Genomic DNA, 22,638 nt, shown 5'->3' on the forward strand with positions numbered 1-22,638 from the left:
GTGTGAAATTTCCCGTCTCAGCCATTTAAAGCGGCTCTGCGTGTTGTCCCAAACTGAGACTGTACTCTCACCGAACACTACTCTCAGCCTCCCAGCCTCACACCCCCAACCCTTGGCATCTGCCATTCTGTTTTATGTCTCAGTGAATTTGATCACTGTAGGTACCTCTTACAGGGGTCATGTGATACTTGCACTTTGTGCCTAGCTTCATTTAGCACAGTGTCTTCAAGGCTCATCCATGTTGTAACATGGGTAGTATTTTCTTTCCTTCTGAAGGCTGAGTAACATTCCTGTGTATGTAAAACCACATTTTGTTTATCCTGATGGATACTCGGGTTACTTCCACTTGATGGCTATTGTGACTAATGCTGCTGCGAATGTGGGTGTACAAGTATTTATTCTCTCTTGTTTCAGTTCTTCTGGATATCTACCCAGAAGTGGAATTGCTGGGTCATCTGGTAATCTTAGGCTTAATTTGTTGAGAAACCACCAAACTGTTTGCCACAGTATTGTAGCATTGATGTTCCCACCATTCAATGTGGAGGGTTCCAAGTTCTCTACAACTTTGTAAACACTTGCTTTTTTGTTTTTTTAAATAGTAGTCATCTTAATGGGTGGTTTTAATCTATTCTCTTAACATTTCAGATCTCTTTCACAAAGTCATTCCTGAGTTCCCTGCCCAGTTCACCTGCACTGCCCCCTCGTCCTGAGTCCTCTCTTCGAGCCTGTAAATGGCACTAATCTGTTCTTTTGACTGTCTCTCTCTCCCTCTTGAAGGTCAGTTCCATCCTTATTTGTTCTTGTAGCTCAGTGTATTGCAAGGTACCTGGTGTCTACATAGTAGAGGCCACCAGAGGGCTACATTTTCTGACTTCAGAGACCAGGTGCAGTGGATCATGTTTGTAATCCAAGATATGTGGGGGGTGGATATTGGGAGGAGCTTGGTTGAAGGGAAGTCCGGGAAAAAAGTTATTGAGACCACATCTCAATTGGCAAGCTGTGCATGGTGGCTTGTGCTTGTGATCCTAGCTATGTGGGAGGCATAGATAGGAGGATCAAGGTCTGAGGCTGTCCCTGGGCAAAAATGCAAGGCTGTACCTGAAAAATAAGTAAAGCAAAAAGGCCTGGTGTAAGTGCCTAGTAAGCACAAGGCCTCAGTTCAAATCCTACTACTGTGAAAAAAATGTGACTTCAGACCATGTGGGTCAATTTCCTGGGAAGCTGAATCACTGCCCTCTGCCTTCTGTGCACGTTCCAGTCAGGTGGAAGCAGGTGTGTTAATGCACCCGAATTGTAACGTTAGAGAGACCTACTGCCTTAATCCTTGGTGGGGGTTTTTGGAAATGGTTGATTGCACTTAACTCAAAGCAGTCTCTATTTTGCTTTATTGAGTCACCTTGGGTAACAGTCTCTTTTCTGTAGAAATTAATTTTGGAGGAAGCTGCATGTGCCAGGAGAAGCGTGGGGCCATCCTTTGGGTTGTGAGGGGAAGTCCGCTTGCCGCCCTGCGTTCCCTGAAATGCTTTCAGTTCCGTCTTGGTGTTTCTCAGTTGTTTTCATGAACTTGCAAATCTACTTCTGATGAAAGAGACCTTGGAAGGATGTCTGCCAGAGGTGCAGAGAAAACACTGAGCTGTGTCCAGGCATGGTGATAAAAATTGTTATCAGCTGGCAAACAACGGCTGTCCTTTGGAAGAGAGCAAGAAACCTGGGTGCTTTTCCTCACGGCTGGGTGTTAACCAGTGGGCCACTAGATTATGGGGGATGTTCACAGGATCCTGGAGAGGGCCCTTGCCATCAGGGGTGGCAGAAGGCTTGGGCCAGTGGCTATATTAGGGGCATGGATGTGTTCTAGCATGTTAAGATCTGGTGTGTCCAGACTGATGTTGGTATGAACATGGTTGTGGCCAAAGGTGTTCAATCTTAATGTCTCACAAATGAAGGCTCAGATTTGGCATCAGAGTTGTCGGTGTTCAGGCCATAGTCACCCAGCCTGTAAGTCCCATGAGTCCTTTCCCTTGCTCCTCTCTAAATAAAAATAACTCTTCATTAGGGATTGGGTGTGCCTCTAAAAGGACATTAGGCCAGTTTTAGAGGATCTGGCTTTTTTTCTGCTCAAAACGCTTTCCACTTAAAGAGGAATGAAGTGTGGGTGCATGGCAGGAAGTAGATGAGTTCAGAACGCTGTGCTAAGTGAAGAAGCCAGACAAAAGGACAGATGCTGTAGGGTCCCACTTTTGTGAAGTGTGTGGAATAGTTGGATTTATACACATGGAAAGTTGAAGACACCAGAGGATTGGGGTTGGTGGGGGGATGGATGGACAGGGGAGTCACTGTTCAGTGGGTATGGAATTTGTGTTGAGGGTGAGGATAAAGTAGAAATGGGTAGTGTTGATAGTTGCACAGTATTGTGAATATCCTTAATGCCATGGAATTGCATTTAATTAAACATAGCCAATTTTATTATATATATTTTACCACAATTTTATAAAAAGCAAAAAAAAGTATTAAGTTGATATATGTTAGATATGTTTTCATTATGTGAGTTTCATATGTAAAGCACAGTCCCAGTGTCCTAGTTCTGAGAGTAAGTCTTGTGCTAGTTGGAAGATGACCAGGTGACAAAGCTAGACCCCTTATGGGAAGTCTGCTTTGCAGACCCATTTGCCTGGCAGTGTGGCCTGCCCGCATTCAGATGTTCTGGGGCCAGAGAGCACCTGGATTCACCCAGCTCTCAGGCTGGCAAGGGAGGCATGTGCTTTGGGTGCTGGAGTAGTTGCTGTGTCTTTGGTTGATTCCATTGGCTTTCCTACCTGCCAAGTCTCCTCGCCCCACCAAAGCTTCTTTGGCTGAATGGATATCTGATTTTGCTTGGGGCTGTCGTGTGTCCCCATTTAAGTAATGGATCATGAGTGACTGAGCCAGTTTTGGCAGTGTCCTGTTCTCCACTTCCCCAGCTCCCTTGTGGTGTTCTGGGATTACTTATCCTTGCATAATGAAAGGGTTGATAGAACTGGCTTTATCCTGCTGCCTTTCTTCCTGTTGGGATTGTGAGGGTGATGTCCAGAGGTATGAAAGGCCTCTGACACAGTGAGCGAAAGGTCAAGAGATGGAGATTCTGGCCCACAGAGCCATTGAGGCAGCACCTACTCCAGTCTTGTTATGGGAGACCAAGATGCCCTTGTTGTGTACGAGGAGCCCAGGCCTTCTAGGTTGGGTGTTCTGTTTCTTATTGAGAGTGCTTTACATTGGTGAGGTGCGCCTTCCTCAAGGCTGAGGAGGAGAGGTTTGGCTCAGTGTTCCCATCCCTGTACAAATGGTGATGGTCAAAGAACAGACCTGTTTCTCTGCATTAAGTCTTTTCTGGTGGCAAGCCACAGACAGAAGGCTCTTCAGACCCTTTTGTTCTAGAAATTTAGGAGTTGAGCAGGATTTTGGGCCCATTGTTCCTCCAAATCTAGTTCTCTCCTTATGCACAGCTTCTCTGTGGGTTGAAGTCTTTCCAGATGAGGGGGTGTCTGTACATAGCAGGTGGAACTTGGCCCAGGTTGCTTCAGGCTTACACAGTGAAGTTCCTACTTTGTACAATCAGTATCTGCAAACTTCTTCCCTCAGGGATCAGCTAGAACATGTTTGGGATTTTGTGTACAATGTCATCCACATCACAAGCACACAGCTTGGCCATTATTTCAGGAAAATGCCACAGATGCTAAGTGAGCCATTGGGTGTGACTGCAGAACATGTGGCAGGCCAGTATTTTGGCTGGGGCCATAGTTTGCAGACCTCAGTTCCAGCAAGAGAACTGGGCCCTCTTCCAGTGGTTCAAGTGGAAGTTGTGTGGAGGACTGTGGTCCAGGGCCAGGACTAGTGGGAGGCCAATGAGACTCTCTCTTTGGTCACCAAATTTAAGGATGGGGGTACCAAAAAACCTCAGAAATCAAGATAAATAATTTCACATAATATTAAAAAAGATAAAAATAAATGCAAAAAATCCACAGTGAACAAAATTTCAACTAGGGCCAGGAGGAGGATGTATCGTGGAGTTACCCAACCTGATAACTCCACCTGATGATCCTGGTGGAGAAAGTGTACAGGGTGGTGCTCAAGGAAGCGTCACAAGGACCAATAGAACATATCTTTTTCCTGTGGGAAAGAGGGTGCAGTTAGCAGAAGAAAGGGGAAGGGATGCTGTTTGGATACCTTTGTGCCTGAGCTTTCGCTTCAGTGTAATGTTAACTATTTTCATTGAATGATTTTATGCAAGTATTTTAATTTGCCTAACACTTATTGATTGCATTTATTGAACACACATTATGTGTATTCTTTTCTCATTTTCCCTTAGGACAAGCCTTACAGGTAAATACTGTTACCCCATTGTACAGATGAGAGAACTGAGTAATTTGCCCAAGGTCATGCAATGCCTTGACCAATGAGCCAAGGTCTCGTCTTCCTTGTATTCTCCAAAGCATGAATTCTTGGCCTTGTCCACAAGCTGAGATCTTTTGGAAACTTTGCCAGAAGCTGGTGCTATTAACAATTGCCCCAGGCAGCTCCCTGAACACCCCCTTCTTGGCCCTGGTTCTTGTTGGCAGTTGGCTTTCAGGTGTTCTGACAGCCAGAAGCCTGCACACTTTTGGAATTGATCCCACGTTTCAAAGCAGATCAGAATATATTCCCCAATTAAATTATGGGCACTGCCTGCTTTAAATGGCAGGTGAGCTGCACTTTAAATAGACCACATTAATTCTGGCGGCGGAAGTGGAACTCTGCTGGGATAATTCTTATCCTCAGCATCACTCTGACAGGCTCTAAAAGGATTCTGCGGCAGTAAGCAATTTGCAAAATTGAAAGGTGAAAACACACTCTGATGTGTTCATGTGCTTTCAAGGACAGGGAGGTGAATTCGTTTTTGAGTGCAGGTGAGAGTCACTTGATCTGAAATGTGATGGGAATGCAGGTGGCTGTCTGAATGTTTTGAAACACATTGGCTCCTGGCTTTGTCATTGCTGTGCCCACATTCCCTTGTCCTGGTTTCTGAGAGAGATGGAGAGTGAAAACAAAGCTATTTGGTACAGTTGTATGATCTGATGAGCTTGGGAAGGGGATTAGTGTGACATGTGAGGCATGAGATGGTTGGTCCTGTGTGAACCTGCCCTGTTGGTGGTTTTGTCAGTCATCCTGGGAAGTTCATTCTAAAAGATCCCAAAGGGTGGCTTGATTTACAAATACCTTTGGACACTTACCTGTACCTATATGCTTAGATGTGTTGACAGAGACAGGAAGAGGAAGCCACCCAGCTGCCCTCTGGTAAAAGGTGGTTGTAAGCACACACTTGGTCATCATGGACTAGACACTGTGCTCAGCACTGTACGTCCCTTTTGTCCAGTTACCCCAGTAGCCCTGGGTGATTCTCTACTTGGATTTATGAGACAGGAATCAAAGCTTAGCATAGTTGAGTGGCTTGCCTAGGGCCATTCAGTTAGGTGACTTCCTCACCTGTTTGTCCTGTCTGATGGACTGCAAGCACCTTAGGGTGAGTCCCGGTTGTCTCTACCCAGTAGCCCATGGCCTCGCCTAGTTCATGGAGCACAGCAAAAATGCAGTGGACCAGAGTTCAGTTGAAATGAAACTTTACAGTGAACTTATTAACCTGGCTTGCAGTTTCTGGAGCAGGTGTTTTGCATCCTTCTGGAAAGAAGGCTCAGAGACTGGCTTGCTCCTGGATTGGAAACTGAGTCTGGCAGTAGATACTGTGAATTAATATGCTCACTCTGAAGACACGGAGCCCCCTCATTTCTCCAGACAAAATGTGACTGATGTGCAGTAAACTCGGAGCTCCCATTCATCTGTGTTGCTTACTAATGTGAATCACTGGGTGTATTCTGCACCTAGCCTCCAACCTGCCCTGCTTTGATGTGAAGATGGCCTTGTTGGTTGTGAGGTCAGATGTAAAGTGTTTGATGCCATTGCCAATGCACAGTTAATGCTCATAAAGAGTAGCTGCTGTTGTTGCCTTATTATCAGCAGCCTGAGCCAACTGTAAGTGAAGAAAACTGATCACAAAGTGAGGTGTGCACTGGCATTATAGCTGTGAAAAGATCTGTGCATGTGGATAAGAAAGGTGGATTTGAGGAGATGCCAGTAGTTATAAGCACGACTGTTTCATGGCTAAAAAACTTTCTAGCTGGGCGTTCGTGACTTGGGCCTGTAATCCTAGCTACTAGGTAGGCCCCAATAGGGAGAATCATGGTTGGAGTCCAGCCCTAGCAAAAAGTGAGTGAGACCTCATCTCAGCCAAAAAAAAAGGTGGGTGTGGGAAGCATAAAACAGGATCATCATAGTCCAGGCTAGCCTGGGCAAAAAGTGAGACCCCCATCTCCAAAATAAGCCAAGAGGGATGGAGGTGTGGCTCAAGTGGTAGAGCACCTTCTTTGCCAGTGAGAAGTCCAGTTCAAACTTCAGCCAACCCCCGCCCCCCAAAAACAACAACAACAACAGACTTTCTTAGCTTTCCCTTAAAGCTTTAAATCTGTTCCCATCTTCAGACCTAGTAATTCAGCATATTCTCCCAAGGAACTAAAAATGAGGACAATTATATACAAGATGTTCTTTGTTGTACAGAGGGAAAATTGGCTCTGTATCATAGCTTAGTAATAGAGAAACGCTAAATTATGTTTTCCCCCACTGGGAAGTCATCAAAACTATGTCCTGAAGGCTTTTAATTGTAATAGGAAAATGTTCATGAGCTAGACAAAAAGATGAACCAAGATACAAAATTATATTTAATACGTGCGCATATCATCACGCAGTGTGATGTGCTATTTTTTTTATAGCTGTGGTAACTAATTACTGCAAAGTTGGTGGCTCACTTTTGGTTTTTGAAATGGAATGCTGCTATGTTGCCCGGTTGGTTTTGAAATCCCAGGATCAAATGATCCTGCTTCAGCCTCCTGATTCACTGGGACTACAGTCACATGCCACCATGGCTGGCTTAAAGTTTGTGGCTTTTAAACAATGTACATTTACCGTTATGCTCAGAGAGAGTCCAAGGTCAGTTTCACTGGGATAATGTCAAGATGATAACAGAGTCAGATCCTGTGGGCACCTCTGCTGCTCTAGTCTCTGCTGGCTGCAGTCTTCGGCTGTAGCTACACCATTATCCTCTTTGCTTCTCTGCTCGCGTGACCTTTTCTGAGTCAAATCTCTGCTCTCTTTCTAAAGATGATGTGTTACTATATTGGCCCAGAGGGATGATCCACCATACTCCCCCATTTCCAGATCCCTAATTTTATCACAGTTGCAAAGACCCCTGGGCTGTGTAGGGTAACATTTACAGGTTCCATAGATTAACACAAGCATGTCTTTGAGGTCATAATTTAGCCTGCCACAAATGGTGATTTTGTGTAAAGAAGAAAGGTACAAGAAGAAAGACTCAAGGAAGTTCTTGAAAATGTTAATCAACAATTGTTGTCTCTGGATGGTGAGCTTTGGGATCATTTTCATTTGTGACTACTTCTCTGTGTCTCCCAGCTCCTCTGTGCTAAGGAAGTGTAACTCCTTTACAATCCCAGAAGTTGCCTAGGGACCATTGCTGTAAATACTGCAGTCCCTGCAGGCTGAGTGACCTGGCCACTGCCCTGTCTCTCCAGAGCCCGTGTTCTGGTTCTACGTGAAGGAAGTCCTCAACAAGCATGAGCTGCAGCGCTTCTACTCCCTGCGCCACATTGCCTCAGACGTGGGCCGGGGCCGGGCTTGGCTGCGCTGCGCCCTCAACGAGCACTCCCTGGAGCGCTACCTGCACATGCTCCTGGCAGACCGCGGCAGGCTCAGGTACCAGCGGGCTGGGCTGTGGGGACAGTGGAGCCGAGGGACCGGGTGGGAGAATCTGGTGTTAGTCCTCCTGAACTCACCCTCTGCCAGGGGCAGGTGAGTGACCTTCCTGCAGCCCCAGTCTGTTGAGGTGTACTGTGGGGACATTTGGTGGGAGAATAAATACGAGACACCTATAAGGGCCACCACAGAGATGGCACTCTACCAGTGCTCTTTGTCATTCAGGCTTGGGTACAGACGGACTGTTGTCTTAAGGATACACATTGCTCTTGACTTTGTGGAATTTTCATTTGGCATTCTTTCATTCACTCAATTCCCAAACTCACTGAAAATAATATGGAAGTTTTAAGTTAGGTGAAAAAAATCTTATTTTTATTAAAAACTTCATTTTGTGTTTTTCTTTTCCTGATTTACTAACATAAAGTTCACTCTCTCAGTCAGTATAGGTCAGGTTAGTTGCATTAACAAGTACCTCAGAAACCTCAGGGCTGTGCAACAACCATGGTTTCTTCCTCATGCCTCATCTGTCGGCACAGGCAGAGCTAACCACAGGGACCCAGGCCGACTCTGTGGAGACTCCGTGGAGCACGTGTAGGCCATGGTAGGAAAGGAAGTCGTTGGGAGCACTGGCTGGTAAAGCTTCTGCCTGTGGGGCCTTTGTGTCAGGCCAGGTTACATGGCCACACCCAAGCTCAGCAGGGCGGGAGGTAGGTTGATCCTCAGCACTGGGGGAGAATGAGTCAATGATGGGAAAGTCAACCATGGTTCTTAAAAGCATTTGAAAATGCTGTAGAACCTACTGGCTTCAAAGCTTAAGTCGCTCATAATTTACATGGAAATTATTCTAACTTGGTGTATTTTTTCATCATTTTTTTCTGTACTCATGATGCTGTGAGGCCTCTCTGCCCTGGCTGTTAGTTTTCCTCTGAGAATGGGGAACTAAACGTGTTTTATACCACCTGATGAGACAAGGACAGTAATGAATCTTGATCGGGTTCCTTGACTAGCTTCCATACCAGTGGTGTGCAGGTCCTCATGCTCCCCCCTGACATTTCTCTTTCTGCAGTAAGCTGGATCTCATTAGCACCACCATGCAGGCTCTTGATCTCATGTCTTGCCTAGTCTTCCCTGGCTACGGTCTCCCCTTTTTCTTCTGCTCTCCAGTCGCCTCTCTGCTAGCAACTCCTTGCTCTTCAGAGCTCTCTGGAGTTCTCCCCTTGATGTTGCCTGTGATACCTTATCTAATGGGAGGGTTGAGGGATGGGACAGCTGGCACTGTGTGCTGCTCAGGGCCAGAATCGGGAGGCTGAGAATGTCTGCACCCCCTGAGCACTAACCTGCTTTCAGTTCAGGAAAATAGACATGTTTCTTTTTTTTCTTTCTTTTTTTTTTTTTTTTGTGGTACTGGGACTTAAACTCAGGGCCTTCACCTTGAGCCACTCCACCAGCCCTATTTTTGTGAAGGGTTTTTTGAGATAGGGTCTCACTTCCAACCCTGGTCTCCTGATTTCTGCCTTCTCAGTGGGTAGGATTACAGGCATGAGGCACTGGCACCTGGCTTCTTTTCTTTTCTTTTTTCTTTTTGGTGGTGCTACTGGGGTTTGAACTCAGGGCCTTATGCCATGCCTTTAACCCTCTTTTGCTGTAGGATCTTTTTTTTCCTTTTTGCCCTGGGCCAGCCTCAAACTGGGATCTTCCTACCTAAACCTTTCACACAGCTGGAATGACAGGTGTGAACCACCACACCCAGCTTATTGATTGAGATGGGATCTCAATAACTTGTTTTCCTCATTTTTATTATCATATACTAATTGTCCAGGGGGGAATATCACTAGTTTTTTGCCTGACCTGGCCTTGAACCTTGATCCTACTGATCTCTACCTCCTGAGTAGCTTGGATTATAGGTGTGAGCCACTACACCAGCTCTTATGTTTGCTTAGGTGAATTTTTGTGAAGCTCTTTCCAGCAGATTATTTGAGAATCGTTCAGAATTTCATACTCAGTACCAAGTTGAGTTTAACAAGGAAGTTGAAGTGAATCCATAGTTAAGAATCACAGTGGAACTCACCTAAATCACTAGCCACTTATTTAACTCAGTGTGGGGAAGCCAAATTCATTTATGTGAATGAGAGCTAGCTCTGTTTTCAAAGGATCACACTTTCAAGAATCAGGTAATGGCTGAAATGCCAGTCTGACCTTGTGGTCTATTCTCCCACTGGCAGTTTGCTGGGTAAGTGTATTGACAGTGATGTGTCTCTTCTCTTTCTGTTAGTTGTGTTCAATCATGTCAGCAGCTAATTTTTCCAATCTTACTGAACTGTAGGCCACTCAGCTCCAAATTGACTTTACTGAATCTGAGCTTTGACTCCGTTCATTTAGAATTCCGTGGGGATGTTGTATCATTGAGGAGATTTGGTTATTACTGCTTAACAGGGAATCCCTTAAACAGCTTGGAAATTGGACTTGGGAGACCTGCTTTTAAGCCCTTGGTCTTACCACTTACTGGCCAGATCACCTTGAATGTGTCCTGTTGGCTTCTCTGACCCCCTCCCCAGTTGCTGCTTAGATTCATGGGCCTTTTTAGCCTTCCTCCTCTTTCCTGGGATAACTTGTGCTTTTGGGTTTATAGCCCAGGCAGGTATTGTAAGTGATTTTCCTGGTTGATGGAGCCTCAGAGTTCTGTATTTTCTTTCTGAACTTGTACTAGCTAAATCAGGTGAGCCCTGTTGCTCAGTTGGGATTTCCTGTCTATCTCTTGGGAACTTTGCTTGAGTGAAGTCACTCATCTGTTCTCTTCTACTTTGCTGCTTTATAAATAACATTACATATGTCTGTTTCAGTCCTCTAAAGCCTAAGGTCTCTTGGGACCAACAAGGAAGTTGTCAGATGTGCGCATTTGGACCTTTGTTTATAATCAGTAAGTTTAAACCAGCACAGACCTCAGACATACCATATCCTCTCTGGGATGACTGGCTAGGCAAGAATTTTCCAGGGAGTCAGCTCATGGAATTGTCTGGCTAATGGACACAGAGGCCACTATTAAGAACGGATTCCTTTTCTCTTTCACTTTGCAGCACTTTTTATGAAGATTGGTCTTTTGTGATGGATGAAGAAAGATCTAGCATGCTTCCCACTATGGCAGCTGGTAAGCCTGGCCAGGCCAGGGATGACGGGTCCTGGGAAGCGTGGTGAGCAGAGAGGGCTGCCTGGGAGTGGACTGACAACCCCAAGGGATGCTGTGACTTTCCCTGTTGGTCACTCTTTTAATGAGTCACTCACTGCTGTCCTTCCTTGAAGTTGGGTCTGTTTATCTAGATTTGATACCCTGGCAGAGAAAACATGGAGTGGGAGGGTTTTGGCTGTGGCTTGGCAGGTGAAGTATAAAGAGCTGGGGAATTTGAGGTGGGAGCCCTATCTTGAATCCAGGCCCTGTCCCTTATTGTCTGAATCATGTTGTTCTGTTAGCCTTTGCTCTTATCCTCTGAGAGGTGGAAATCTTGGTAGCTCTCCAGTCGCTTTTTGTAAGGCTGTGAGAGAATCATAGGAGATAATAATAGATTTGTCAATGTGAAGGAAGGGCTTGGATCCATGCTATTTGGTGGATTGAGAAATCATTGGCTACTTGACTCTTAAAGGTGGAAGATGGAATCAACCAGGCAAAAGTGGGCAGCTGTGTCTTTCTTCCAAATTGTCTATTGCTTCCTTTTACAAGTTTTCTTCTAAGAGTTTATATAAGTCCCACATAGTGAGGGCTGTGTTAGCCTTGTCTCGTGATGAGAGGCAGTTACGGTTTGGCCATGGTTTACTCTGTAGGCCATAGGATACCAGTGTAAGTTTCTGCCTATCGTGATCATAGTGACGCTGTTGCTACACAGTTTTGGTTGCTTGTTGAGCTGTGTGGTTTTAGTGATTGTCTTTAGCATGTAGAATGCTGTGAGGGAGACAACACTGTCTCCATTTTATAGGTGAGGAAACAGAAGTACAGGGAAATGGTAAGGTACTTGACCAAAGTCTCAGCTAAGACGTGCATTTCTGGGGCTCAACCCTAGGAAGTCTGACTGCAGGACTTAGGTCTTCATCTGCTTCTGGGTGACTCGTGTTTCTGTTTGTCTTTCTGACCTTCAAGGAGGGAATCTGTAAAGACTCAGCTCCTATGACAGCTGGTGTGTGCAGACCCTAGTTTTGTGAAGATTTTGTAAATGTTTAAGATGAACATACATCCTCTCATGTGCTATGTTGTTTGTGCCTTTTTTGCCATGTTGGAGATGTGACGACTACCTGACAGCAGCACCCCAGACTTTCCCCTTTCTCGGACAGGTCTGAATTCCATACTCTTTGCAATCAACATTGACAACAAGGATTTAAACGGGCAAAGTAAGTTTGCTCCCACGGTCTCAGACCTCTTGAAGGAGTCCACGCAGAATGTGACGTCCTTGTTGAAGGAGTCCACGCAAGGCATGAGCAGCCTCCTCAGGGAGATCACAGCCTCTTCTGCCGTCTCCATCCTCATCAAACCCGAGCAGGAGAGTGACCCGCTGCCTGTCGTGTCCAGGAACGTCAGTGCTGGTGAGTGGGAGTGGGCACTTGGACTGGCACAGAGGGTCAGTTAAAAGGACAACAGAGTATGACTGGGGGAGGGGATACCCACTCACCAGCTGAAAGTCTTTCCAAGGGGAAGAAAATCTAATGGACTTGATTTCAGTTTGTGTTGGCTTTATCCTCATTCACCATAAAAGGACCCTGATAGCCGGACATATGTGAAGATAAGGGGATAGAAAAACATTCAGCTGAGTCAGAGCAAACTGAAAGTTGGGGTGTGATGGCCACAGGAAGCCAACTGTATCAGTTGTCAGTCATTTATTCCTTCTTCTACTCATTCATTATTTATTGTGTTCTGTGTGCTAGGCAATGAGCTAAGTAAGACAGATTGCAAGCCTTTAGATCACAGTCTCCTTTGGGGTGGGCGAGGGGGGAAAGTTAAAGAGAACAAGTTATACAAGTAACTTGTTACTCTTCTGACACGGGGACAGACAAAAGCCAAACATGGGAGGCTGTGAAGAGTGAGTACATTTTGGTGTGCCTTTTTGGGAGGATGACAGTTAAGTAGAGGCCTGAGGGAAAAGAGCAGTTTGTTACCTTTGACTCCAGGCTGTGGGGAGGCAAAAGAAAGCTGGTTCAGTAAGGATTAATTTTGCAAGTAGTTCCTAGCACACGTTAAGCATGTGGAGTCTAAGGTGTTGCCACAGTAGAATTGGAAATTTTGGACTTCTATATCAGTCCTGTTTTCCCACATCCCGTAAGGCAGTGATCACGGCCGTCCTCTGGGGGATCCTGAGAATGGTGAGAATGCGGAGTTCTGTGGCTTCTTTGGTGCTCAGAGACTTAGCTGTTCTATAGTCTCTTTCTGGAACAGAGATCCCACATGAATGACTTGGGAAACAGGACCACAGAGGGCTTTGTGTGACAACGATCCTGAAATTTGTTTTCCCAATTGGTACAGTTCCATATTGTTGGACTGCTTTTGAAATGACCTCAGAATTGTGCTGCACTGGTGAGGCATCCCCACATCGCCCCTCCTTTATGTGGACTGATATGAAGTGCTCACAGCCAAACTTGATGTAAGCTGGGTGAGCAAATGGGCTTGTCTTAGCTCTGATCCTCAAGGCAGTCTTGCCTGTGTTTCACTGAGCCTTTGCTGTGTAACACATGACAACAAAAGGGAGTGGCTTAAATGGCCGCATTTTACTATTTTGTATGATTCTGTGGATTGGCGTGGTGGAACCTCTGCTGGTTCACTGAGGCTGTCTTGGGCTGAGTTGGAAAGACACAGATGGCCCTACTGTCATGTCTGTAATTGTGCTGGGACGTTAGTTCTGTACATGGCTCTCATCCGGTGGGCCGCACTGGCTTCCTTAGGTAGTGATGTCAGGGCAGCCATCCAAGGAGGTGAAGGCAGAGCCATGAGACCTACTGACATCTGGGCTCTAGGACTCTGCCATTTCTGTTGCCTTCTGTGGGTAAAAGCAGAGAACTGTGCCAGCCCAGATTCAAGGAGTACAGAAACGATGTCCTCCACGTGGAGGAGCTGTACTGTCCACTGAGAGGGACATTGGCGGGGATGGAAGGATTCTTGGCTGTGACCCCAGTACAACCTCAAACTCGTGTTCTCGGCCTCATCTTCCAGCCATGAGTTCATTTTCCACAATGCAAAAACGAAAATCGTGTTAGGAATGATAGCATCCTTTGAATCAAAGTGGCTACTGGAGAGGACAGTTTCAATATATGCCTGTGGCAGGTTTATTTAAATCAGAGGAGAGGCCCACATCAGTTTTGCCCAGTCTTCTGTGGACAGATGTTTTTAAAGGATTAAAATTGTTTACTTCTCACTAGAAAAGTAGAGCATTTTCCTGACCTACAAGTCAGTTGGCTTGGTCATCCTTTTGTCTTGCCTACTTTTTCTTACACCATATCTTTTCTTCTGCCAGATGCTAAATGTAAAAAGGAGCGGAAGAAGAAAAAGAAGGTGACCAACATTATCTCATTTGATGACGAGGAAGATGAGCCGAACTGTGGGGAGGTTTTGAAAAAGATACCTGGGGCAGGGGAGAGCTCGGAGGAGAACTCTGACCGCTCCTCAGTCAATGTTATATCTGCCTTTGAAAGCCCCTTTGGGCCAAATTCCAATGGGAGTCAGAGCAGCAACTCATGGAAAATTGATTCTCTGTCTTTGAATGGAGAGTTTGGGTACCAAAAGCTGGATGTGAAAAGCATTGACGATGAAGACGTGGATGAAAACGAGTATGATGTGTATGGGAACCCATCAGGAAGGAAGCACATGAGCCATTCAGGGTCACCAGAGAAGTAAGTTTCACTTGAGCTTCTAACAGAGGGAGTTATGCTAGCCACTTTTCTCTTATGCTGCAGTGGCAAAGGAAGAGTGAGTTTGTATTTGGTAGGGCACTATTCATGTTTCAGGTCTTTATTCATGAAGAGGGGAAGGGAGACTTATGTGAGGGTACTTAGTACCCAGTAGCTTCCAGGTGTGTGCCTCGAAATTTGTGCTTTGCACGTACAGCTTTCATATTCAGACTGGGCTTTCTTCACATCTAATTTGACATTAGCCTAGGAAACTCCAAAGGAATCAGGGACTAGAGAAGAGTCATGTGCTAGTAACTTCTGTGTCAGTCTTATTGTCATGTAAGCCATTTGCCTCTTCACTTAGTGCACAGTGCCTTGCTAGTCATGGCTCTGAGCAGCAGGAACTCCGGAGCTGCTGTAGCTATAAACTTGTGGAGAGGGCTTGATGCAAGGGACAATCCAGAGCAGAAAAGCATGGTTTTTAGGATTAAGACAACCTGTATGTTCATTTACTTGCAATGTGGCTTCCTTTGGACTGGTGGGACGAGGTTCTTCACCTCCCGTAGCTCTTGCCAGGGATATTGTGGAGATACTCAAAGGCTTGTGGGGCCTTTGTCACAGATCCTGGCATATGGAGTGACATGGCGCTGACCAGCTGCCACTGCTTCTATGCAGCTCTTACGGAAGCTCTTTTTCTCAGTCTTACTCTTCTTTTGTTGTTGTTGTTGGTGGCAGTATGGAGGTTGAACTCAGGGCTTTGGGCTTACTAGGCAGGTGCTCTACCATTTGAGCCACACCTCCAGTCCTATCTGCTTTTGTTATTTTTCTTTTTCTTTCCCCTTCCACCCCACCCCAGGGCTTTGTGCTTGCAAAGCAGGTATTCTACTGCTTGAGCCACATCTCCAATCCATTTTTGCTCTGGTTATTTTGGAAATGGAGTCTCATGAACTGTTTGCCTGGGCTGGCCTTGAACCATGATCTTCCCATCTGAGCCTCCCAAGTAGCTAGGATTACAGGTGTGAGGCACTAGTGCCCAGCTTTATGTGTGTTATTTTTTGAATAAGGTCTCAATTTTTATGCCCAAGCCAGCATGGAGCTTGAATCACAATACTCCTTATCTCCACCTCTCAAGTAGCTAGGATTGTAGGCTTGAGCCATTGCATCCAGCCTTAGTCTTATTCTTATTGTCATGAAAGCCACTCACCTTTACACTTAGTGCACAGTGCCCTGCTAATCATGGCTGACTTTACAGTCAGACCTGTAGAAATGTAAAATGAATATGCGTCAAGGCATCTTTCTGTTTGACTGAAAGGTGGTGTTATTAAGGGACTCTGTGTGCTTCTAGCTCCAAGCTTCTGATTTGTATGTTGTTTTCATATTACTTTTTTCTTTCTTATGAAACTGCCTGTTTTTGTTTTTATTTTTGTGCCCGTCCTCATTCACACAGATAGCAGTATCTTACTTATCATCTGTGATGTGCCAGGTGTGGCAAGGTACTGTAGGTACTTTAGTGTCACAATTGCAGCCACCCTGTGAGGTTCATGGGTAGGTCCCCCTACCCCTTCTGTTACAGATGAGAGAGCAGGATTCCCATAGAGTTGAAATTTGTCAAAGCAATTGGCCAGGCTGGGAGTTAGGCTCAGAAATGCTGTACTGTAGAATTTGTACTGTCAGCTATCTTCCATGTTTCTACATGCTTTATCAATTAGCTGCTGCCATGGTTGCTGTGGTGGTCAACCTGTCTGGCCATGGAGTGCCAAGGTTTAAGCCATTATTTTTGGAGTCTGAGAGGATGTTCTGGTTGAGATTAGTGTTTGAATCGGTATTCAGTAAAAAAGATCGCCCTCCCCAGTATGAACAGGCATCCCAGTCCCTTGAGGGTCTCAATAGAAGAAAACCCAAGGAAGGGAGGAATTGTTTCCTTTCTCTGCCAGTCTGACCAGGGACACTGGTCTTCAGCCAGTGTACTTGAACTTCTACCCTTGATCCCTTGGTTCTCAGGTTTTAGATCTGAACTGAATTACACTGCCATCTTTTCTGGGTCTCCAGTTTGTAGACTGCAGATGATGGGGCTTCTTGGTTTCCATAATTGCAGAAACCAGTTCCTCATCGTAAATCTGTTTTTCTCTACCCATATCTCCATGGGTTCCGTTACTCTGCAGAACTCCGACTAACATAGTTGTTACTCACCACTACAGCGTGTCATGACTTGCTAACATGTCCCCCCACCCCTCTGGAGTTGAATATTTAGATTGGCAGCTTTTTTGTTTGTTTTTGAGACAGTTGTCTTCATTTGTAGCCCAGGCTGGCCTGAAAACAGCTATGTGTGTAAACGGTGCTGGCCTTGAACTTGGGAATCTTCCTGCCTTGGTCTCCTGAGTTCTGGGATTACACGTGTGCCCCACCATTCCTGGCCAGTTGTTGACATTTTTGTTTGGTTTTACTTTTTGTATTAACCATTTTTGAAATAACCATCTTCATGCATAAGGCTGTTTTTAGCTCCACTAGGATAGCTTCTCAGCAGCATTGTTGTTCGTAGGCTATGAATATTTTTGTGCCTGGAAGCTAAGTCTGGTGACCTGCCGAGTCATGGTTCTCCGGAGAAACAACCAGTGGTATGTGTGTGTGTGTTCCCTCCTCTCTTGATTTCACTCTCTGTCACTCTGCCTCTATCCCTGACTGTCTAGCTCTGTTTCTGTCTCTGTCTCTCTCTTTCATTTCATATATTCTAAGAATTTGGCACACATGATTGTGGAGGCTGGCAAGTCTAAAATCTGCAGGGTAGGCTGGAGACTCAGGGAAGAGTTGCAGTTCAAGTCCACAGGCCATCTGTTGGCAACATTCTTTTTTCTTCTGAAGAAGAGACAGTCTTTTTTCCTGTTGAAGCCTTCTTCCAGTTGGATGAGGCCCACATAATTATGCAGGCTAATCTGTTTCACTCAAAGTCTGATGATTTACCTGTTAATGTCACCTAAAAAATGCCCTCACAAAAACATCTAAGCTGTATCTGGATAATGTGGTCTACCATTTTCCTGGGCCTTTTAGGTCATGCTTCTTACATTCTGTGGCTGCGATGGGTGCGTCTGACTTGGTTCATACATGTGTTCTGTGATTTCAGACATAGTCTCTGCTCTCCTTTCCTTTGGTGCTATTGAGAGGAGCCTGGAAGGGGAGGACAGCTTGTGAGCCAAGGTGGCTGCTGGCATTGTGATGTGTAGAGGGCACAAAGCAGTGCAGGGTGACCTCCAGGAGGCCTGGGCCTCACATGCACTGTGGACAGCCTCTCCCTGGCATTACGGGGGATTTTGCGTGAACATCTGCAGAGCAGCCTGGGAAGGAGCAGAGAAGTGATGAGGTGGCTACTGAGTGATGCTTTGATTCTCGTTTTAAGCTAATGTTCCCAGAAAAGGTCTAGAGGCTGGCACACAGCAGTTGTGCAGGGGAGTGTGGCCTTGCCACAGGCAGCTAGCTCTGCGTAGATTGCCAAAGCTTCTGGCAAAGTCAGCTGCTTGCTTGTCTTTGGATGTCTATTGGCAGAAGTTAGGCTTTCTCTGTTTACTGTTAATTAAACCACTTCTTTGATCCCTGAAGGAAACATTTATCCCTCCTGTCTCTTTTTTAACCACAAATGTTAGCTTTGCTTTTTTGCTTTTTCTTCAAAAAAAGTAATAGCTTTGCTATTTTTTATTTATTACCATAAAGTGGTACAGAAATACCACTTTGTATGTGCTCTGTGACACCAGTAAGGAGGCAGAGGGAAAGCAACTGGAAAAGAAGTATATACGTGAGTGAATGTTGTGTCCCACTGTTGATAAGTGAATGCAAAGGAAATCAGGTGACATAGCTTGGTCAGCACACTGGCCAAGACTTGAGGTGAGGACAGGACTAATGGAACCCCAGCTTAGCACCCGGTGTGAGGGGCAGGTGGCTCTGCTGGGTCTCTGTTCCAGGCATGAAGGGGGTGTAGGGTCATACCTGCATAGTAAGGGAGCTGGCCAGGCTGCTGCACAGGACTGTTGGTAGCTCTGAGGGAAAATAGTGAGAAAAAGAGTCAGAAGCCTTTAAATTGCCTTCCCACTTGATCTAGCAACCTCACAGCAGAAACTGTGCCCTGAGGACATGCTCTCAACCCAGAGAAAAGGTTACTACAGGTAGGTATCAAAGTCCTTACAGAAGCAGAGCGCCAGAGTTGACCTAAATGTGCAGCCACTGAGGCAGTTACCATCAGGGCGTCATAGTTAAGCTTTAACATCACAGTGTTGGTTTTTTTTTTTTTTTTTTTTTTTGTGGCGCTGGGGATGGAACTAAGCCTCATACTCATTTTTTTTTTCATTTTTCTTTTATTATTCATATGTGCATACAAGGCTTGGTTCATTTCTCCCCCCTGCCCCCACCCCCTCCCTTACCACCCACTCCACCCCCTCCCGCTCCCCCCTCAATACCCAGCAGAAACTATTTTGCCCTTATCTCTAATTTTGTTGTAGAGAGAGTATAAGCAATAATAGGAAGGAACAAGGGGTTTTGCTGGTTGAGATAAGGATAGCTATACAGGGCATTGACTCACATTGATTTCCTGTGCGTGGGTGTTACCTTCTAGGTTAATTCTTTTTGATCTCACCTGTTCTCTAGTACCTGTTCCCCTTTTCCTATTGGCCTCAGTTGCTTTAAGGTATCTGCTTTAGTTTCTCTGCGTTAAGGGCAACAAATGCTAGCTAGTTTTTTAGGTGTCTTACCTATCCTCACCCCTCCCTTGTGTGCTCTCACTTTTATCATGTGCTCATAGTCCAATCCCCTTGTTGTGTTTGCCCTTGATCTAATGTCCACATATGAGGGAGAACATACGATTTTTGGTCTTTTGAGCCAGGCTAACCTCACTCAGAATGATGTTCTCCAATTCCATCCATTTACCAGCGAATGATAACATTTCGTTCTTCTTCATGGCTGCATAAAATTCCATTGTGTATAGATACCACATTTTCTTAATCCATTCGTCAGTGCTGGGACATCTTGGCTGTTTCCATAACTTGGCTATTGTGAATAGTGCCGCAATAAACATGGATGTGCAGGTGCCTCTGGAGTAAGTCTTTTGGGTATATCCCCAAGAGTGGTATTGCTGGATCAAATGGTAGATCGATGTCCATCTTTTTAAGTAGCCTCCAAATTTTTTTCCAGAGTGGTTGTACTAGTCTACATTCCCACCAACAGTGTAAGAGGGTTCCTTTTTCCCCGCATCCTCGCCAACACCTGTTGTTGGTGGTGTTGCTGATGATGGCTATTCTGACAGGGGTGAGGTGGAATCTTAGTGTGGTTTTAATTTGCATTTCCTTTATTGCTAGAGATGCTGAGCATTTTTTCATGTGTTTTCTGGCCATTTGAATTTCTTCTTTTGAGAAAGTTCTGTTTAGTTCACATGCCCATTTCTTTATTGGTTCATTAGTTTTGGGAGAATTTAGTTTTTTAAGTTCCCTGTATATTCTGGTTATCAGTCCTTTGTCTGATGTATAATTTAAGCCTCATACTCATGAAGCAAATGTTCTCCCACTGACTCTACTTCCAGCTCTGAACACCTCAAGTGATTTTTTTTGGCATTGCTGGGGTTTGAACTCAGGGCCTTACACTGGCTAGGCAGCTGCTCTACCACTTGAGCCACTCTACCAGCCCTTTTTTGTGAAGGGTCTTGCAAACTATTTGCCTGGATTGGCTTGAATCACTATCCTCCTGATCTCTGCCTCCTGAGTATCTAGGATTGGATTACAGGCGGTGAGCCACCAGCACCTGGCCCATTGTTTTTAAGCCAAAAATGTAGGTACCATATTCTGTGGCCATTTCTGCCTTAGGAATCACTTCAACTCATTGGGAGGCAGTAGCCCTTGTAGGCCATTTTTGCTTGGATTTGAAACATCACGGGGTGGGAGTTTGGCTTTGCCTTTCACGTACGTGTTGCTGGGAAGTGATAAGAATTGTCTTAGAAACAAGCAGACAGTTCCACCTGCCTGGAGCTGGTGGGATGACTGGAGAAAGGACCAGCCACTATTACTGCCTTCTCCTAGGATGGCCATGATCGCCACTATGGTCAATCCCCTTGGTCACCAGCTGCTAGATCAGACACTCAGGGGGTGGTTTTAACGTTCCAGAGGCACAGTCAAGTTCACCTTAAGACTTGGCCCAAACTGGGCCAGGACATAGGTGGGGCAGCTCCTCTTTTGCTCCCACCCTGCTTCCAAGAGTCTCATCGTGTTACCTGTGGGATAAAAAGACACATTTTAAAAAATTCTGTTAGGATTATGCCCTGTAAACTTCCTTCTCAGTGCTGAATGTCTGACCTGACCAGAAGCCAGAGATGCCCAAGAGCAGCAGGATGAGCCATCAAGAGAAGTTGGCAGGCACATGGTGCACACAGGCAGACCAAACCCATTTTTAAAGGATTGCAAAGAAACACTAGTACAGAAGGGAATGCCACAAAGCCTTCAGTGTTTACCAGCTGGCCCTTTATAGAAAAGGTTTATTGGTCTCTGCTCTAAAATAAGACAAACTGCATGTACTGTCACATGGAGGGCACAGTAATGGATTTGGAAGACCTCAGCTTGGGTTCATTGATGGGGCTGATGACCTCAGGACAGGTCATATAATTTGAGTATCTTTTCCCCTGTCCCTTCCTCCTTTCCCTCCCCTTCACACTTTCCTTCCTTTCCTAAGTTGGTATTGTTACGCTCTTCTTTATCCACTGAGTTACAAAGTGACTTTATAAACTTCAAGAACTTCAAGAAAAGCTGGTGCACACCTGTATTCCCAGCACTTGGGAGGCTGAGGCAGGAGTCTCATGCATCCAATGCCAAATTGCACTATAACTTGGAAAAAAACCCAAAAAATCCAAAAACCAAAACCCTGTAAATACATCCTGACACTTATTCGTGTTTTCTGATTGCCCAGAGGCAAAAGCAGTGGGTGAGCACCCTCAAGCTGAGCTGAGCTAGCTCAGTGTCACAAAGCTTGTACTTGGTAGTTTTGATCTTTGTAGATAAGATGACAGTGTCACAGGTCATATCAGCCTGGCTAATATTTGAGCTGGCCTCCTTTCTTAGAAGGGACCTAGACATGACCTGAACCAATTTTTTTTTTTTTTTGGTCCCTTTACCCACAAAAGCCTGAGAACCAGTGAAGCGACACCAGCCTAGAGTCATGTGACTGACCTTGATTGAGAGCCCAGAGTGCTGTGCTGTGCTTTCTCCTGCTTCAGTCTTTTGCATATGTTGTTCCCTCCCTCCCAGCCCTCTTGTCCCTTCACTCAGGCCCTTGTGCTTCCATCATCTTGCCCCTCAAACTCCTTCTTCAAGACTGTCTCCTTGACCTTCCTGACCTGCTCCACACCGCTGAGCTGTATTTGACACCTTGCAGGATATTTGATTAATGTCTCTGTCCCCCACCAGACCGTGAGCTCCACAAAGATAAACATTTGTGATATGGTGCATGGCTTCAGTAGGTGCCCAGTAAGCCCTCAGGGCACCTGTACCCTGTCACACAGCTCTGTTCTTTCACCTTAGGCCGCTGGATGGGAACACCTGCCTCTCCCAGGGGCACGGCTGGGCTCCGCTGCAGGTGCTGCATGGCGATGCTGACATCCTCTTCCCTGTCAGTGGAGTGGGCTCCTATGGCCCAGCAGGTGGGTGTGGCCTGATTTCTCCCTTCCTCTGAGAACCAGCAGGGGTTAGCTGAGTTACCTGCATAGCTAGGAACAGAAGCCTGGAGGCCTGGGCTTAGGGCAGTATTGGCTTTGGGACTTATAAATGAGGGGGGTCTTGGGGGCTCCTATTTAACTGGAGAATTTAGAGGTGCTCTTGGCCAGGTGAGTTGGGTTGAACTGGTTGGCAAGTTCTCAGGGACCCCTGGGCCTGGTTCTTTATCAGTGGCTTGTTGAACTTGGTCATGTCAAAGTTGTCCACCTGTAGTGGC

General features: G+C 45.7%; 1 protein-coding gene across 7 annotated transcripts in view; it reads left to right on the top strand.

Moving 5' to 3' along the window:
* The window catches only part of Snx29 (sorting nexin 29), a 459,033-nt gene that overhangs the window by 43,575 nt on the left and 392,820 nt on the right, over nt 1-22,638 (top strand). For 5 of the 7 annotated variants that reach the window (XR_012443245.1, XR_012443246.1, XR_012443247.1 and 2 more), the window contains exons 5-9: nt 7,650-7,830; nt 10,905-10,975; nt 12,148-12,396; nt 14,316-14,691; nt 22,230-22,348. Coding sequence is in view for 3 of the 7 variants with exons in the window: in XM_074060013.1 (XP_073916114.1) it covers nt 7,650-7,830; nt 10,905-10,975; nt 12,148-12,396; nt 14,316-14,691; nt 22,230-22,348 (996 nt within the window). In the remaining 4 variants the exon portion in view is untranslated. Of the gene's footprint in view, nt 1-7,649; nt 7,831-10,904; nt 10,976-12,147; nt 12,397-14,315; nt 14,692-14,726; nt 17,304-22,229; nt 22,349-22,638 lie in introns of those variants that run through there. The other 2 variants (XM_074060014.1, XM_074060015.1) reach the window with 2 other exon arrangements.

Source organism: Castor canadensis, chromosome 17 (genome assembly GCF_047511655.1).
Source record: "Castor canadensis chromosome 17, mCasCan1.hap1v2, whole genome shotgun sequence".
Lineage (NCBI taxonomy): Eukaryota > Metazoa > Chordata > Mammalia > Rodentia > Castoridae > Castor > Castor canadensis.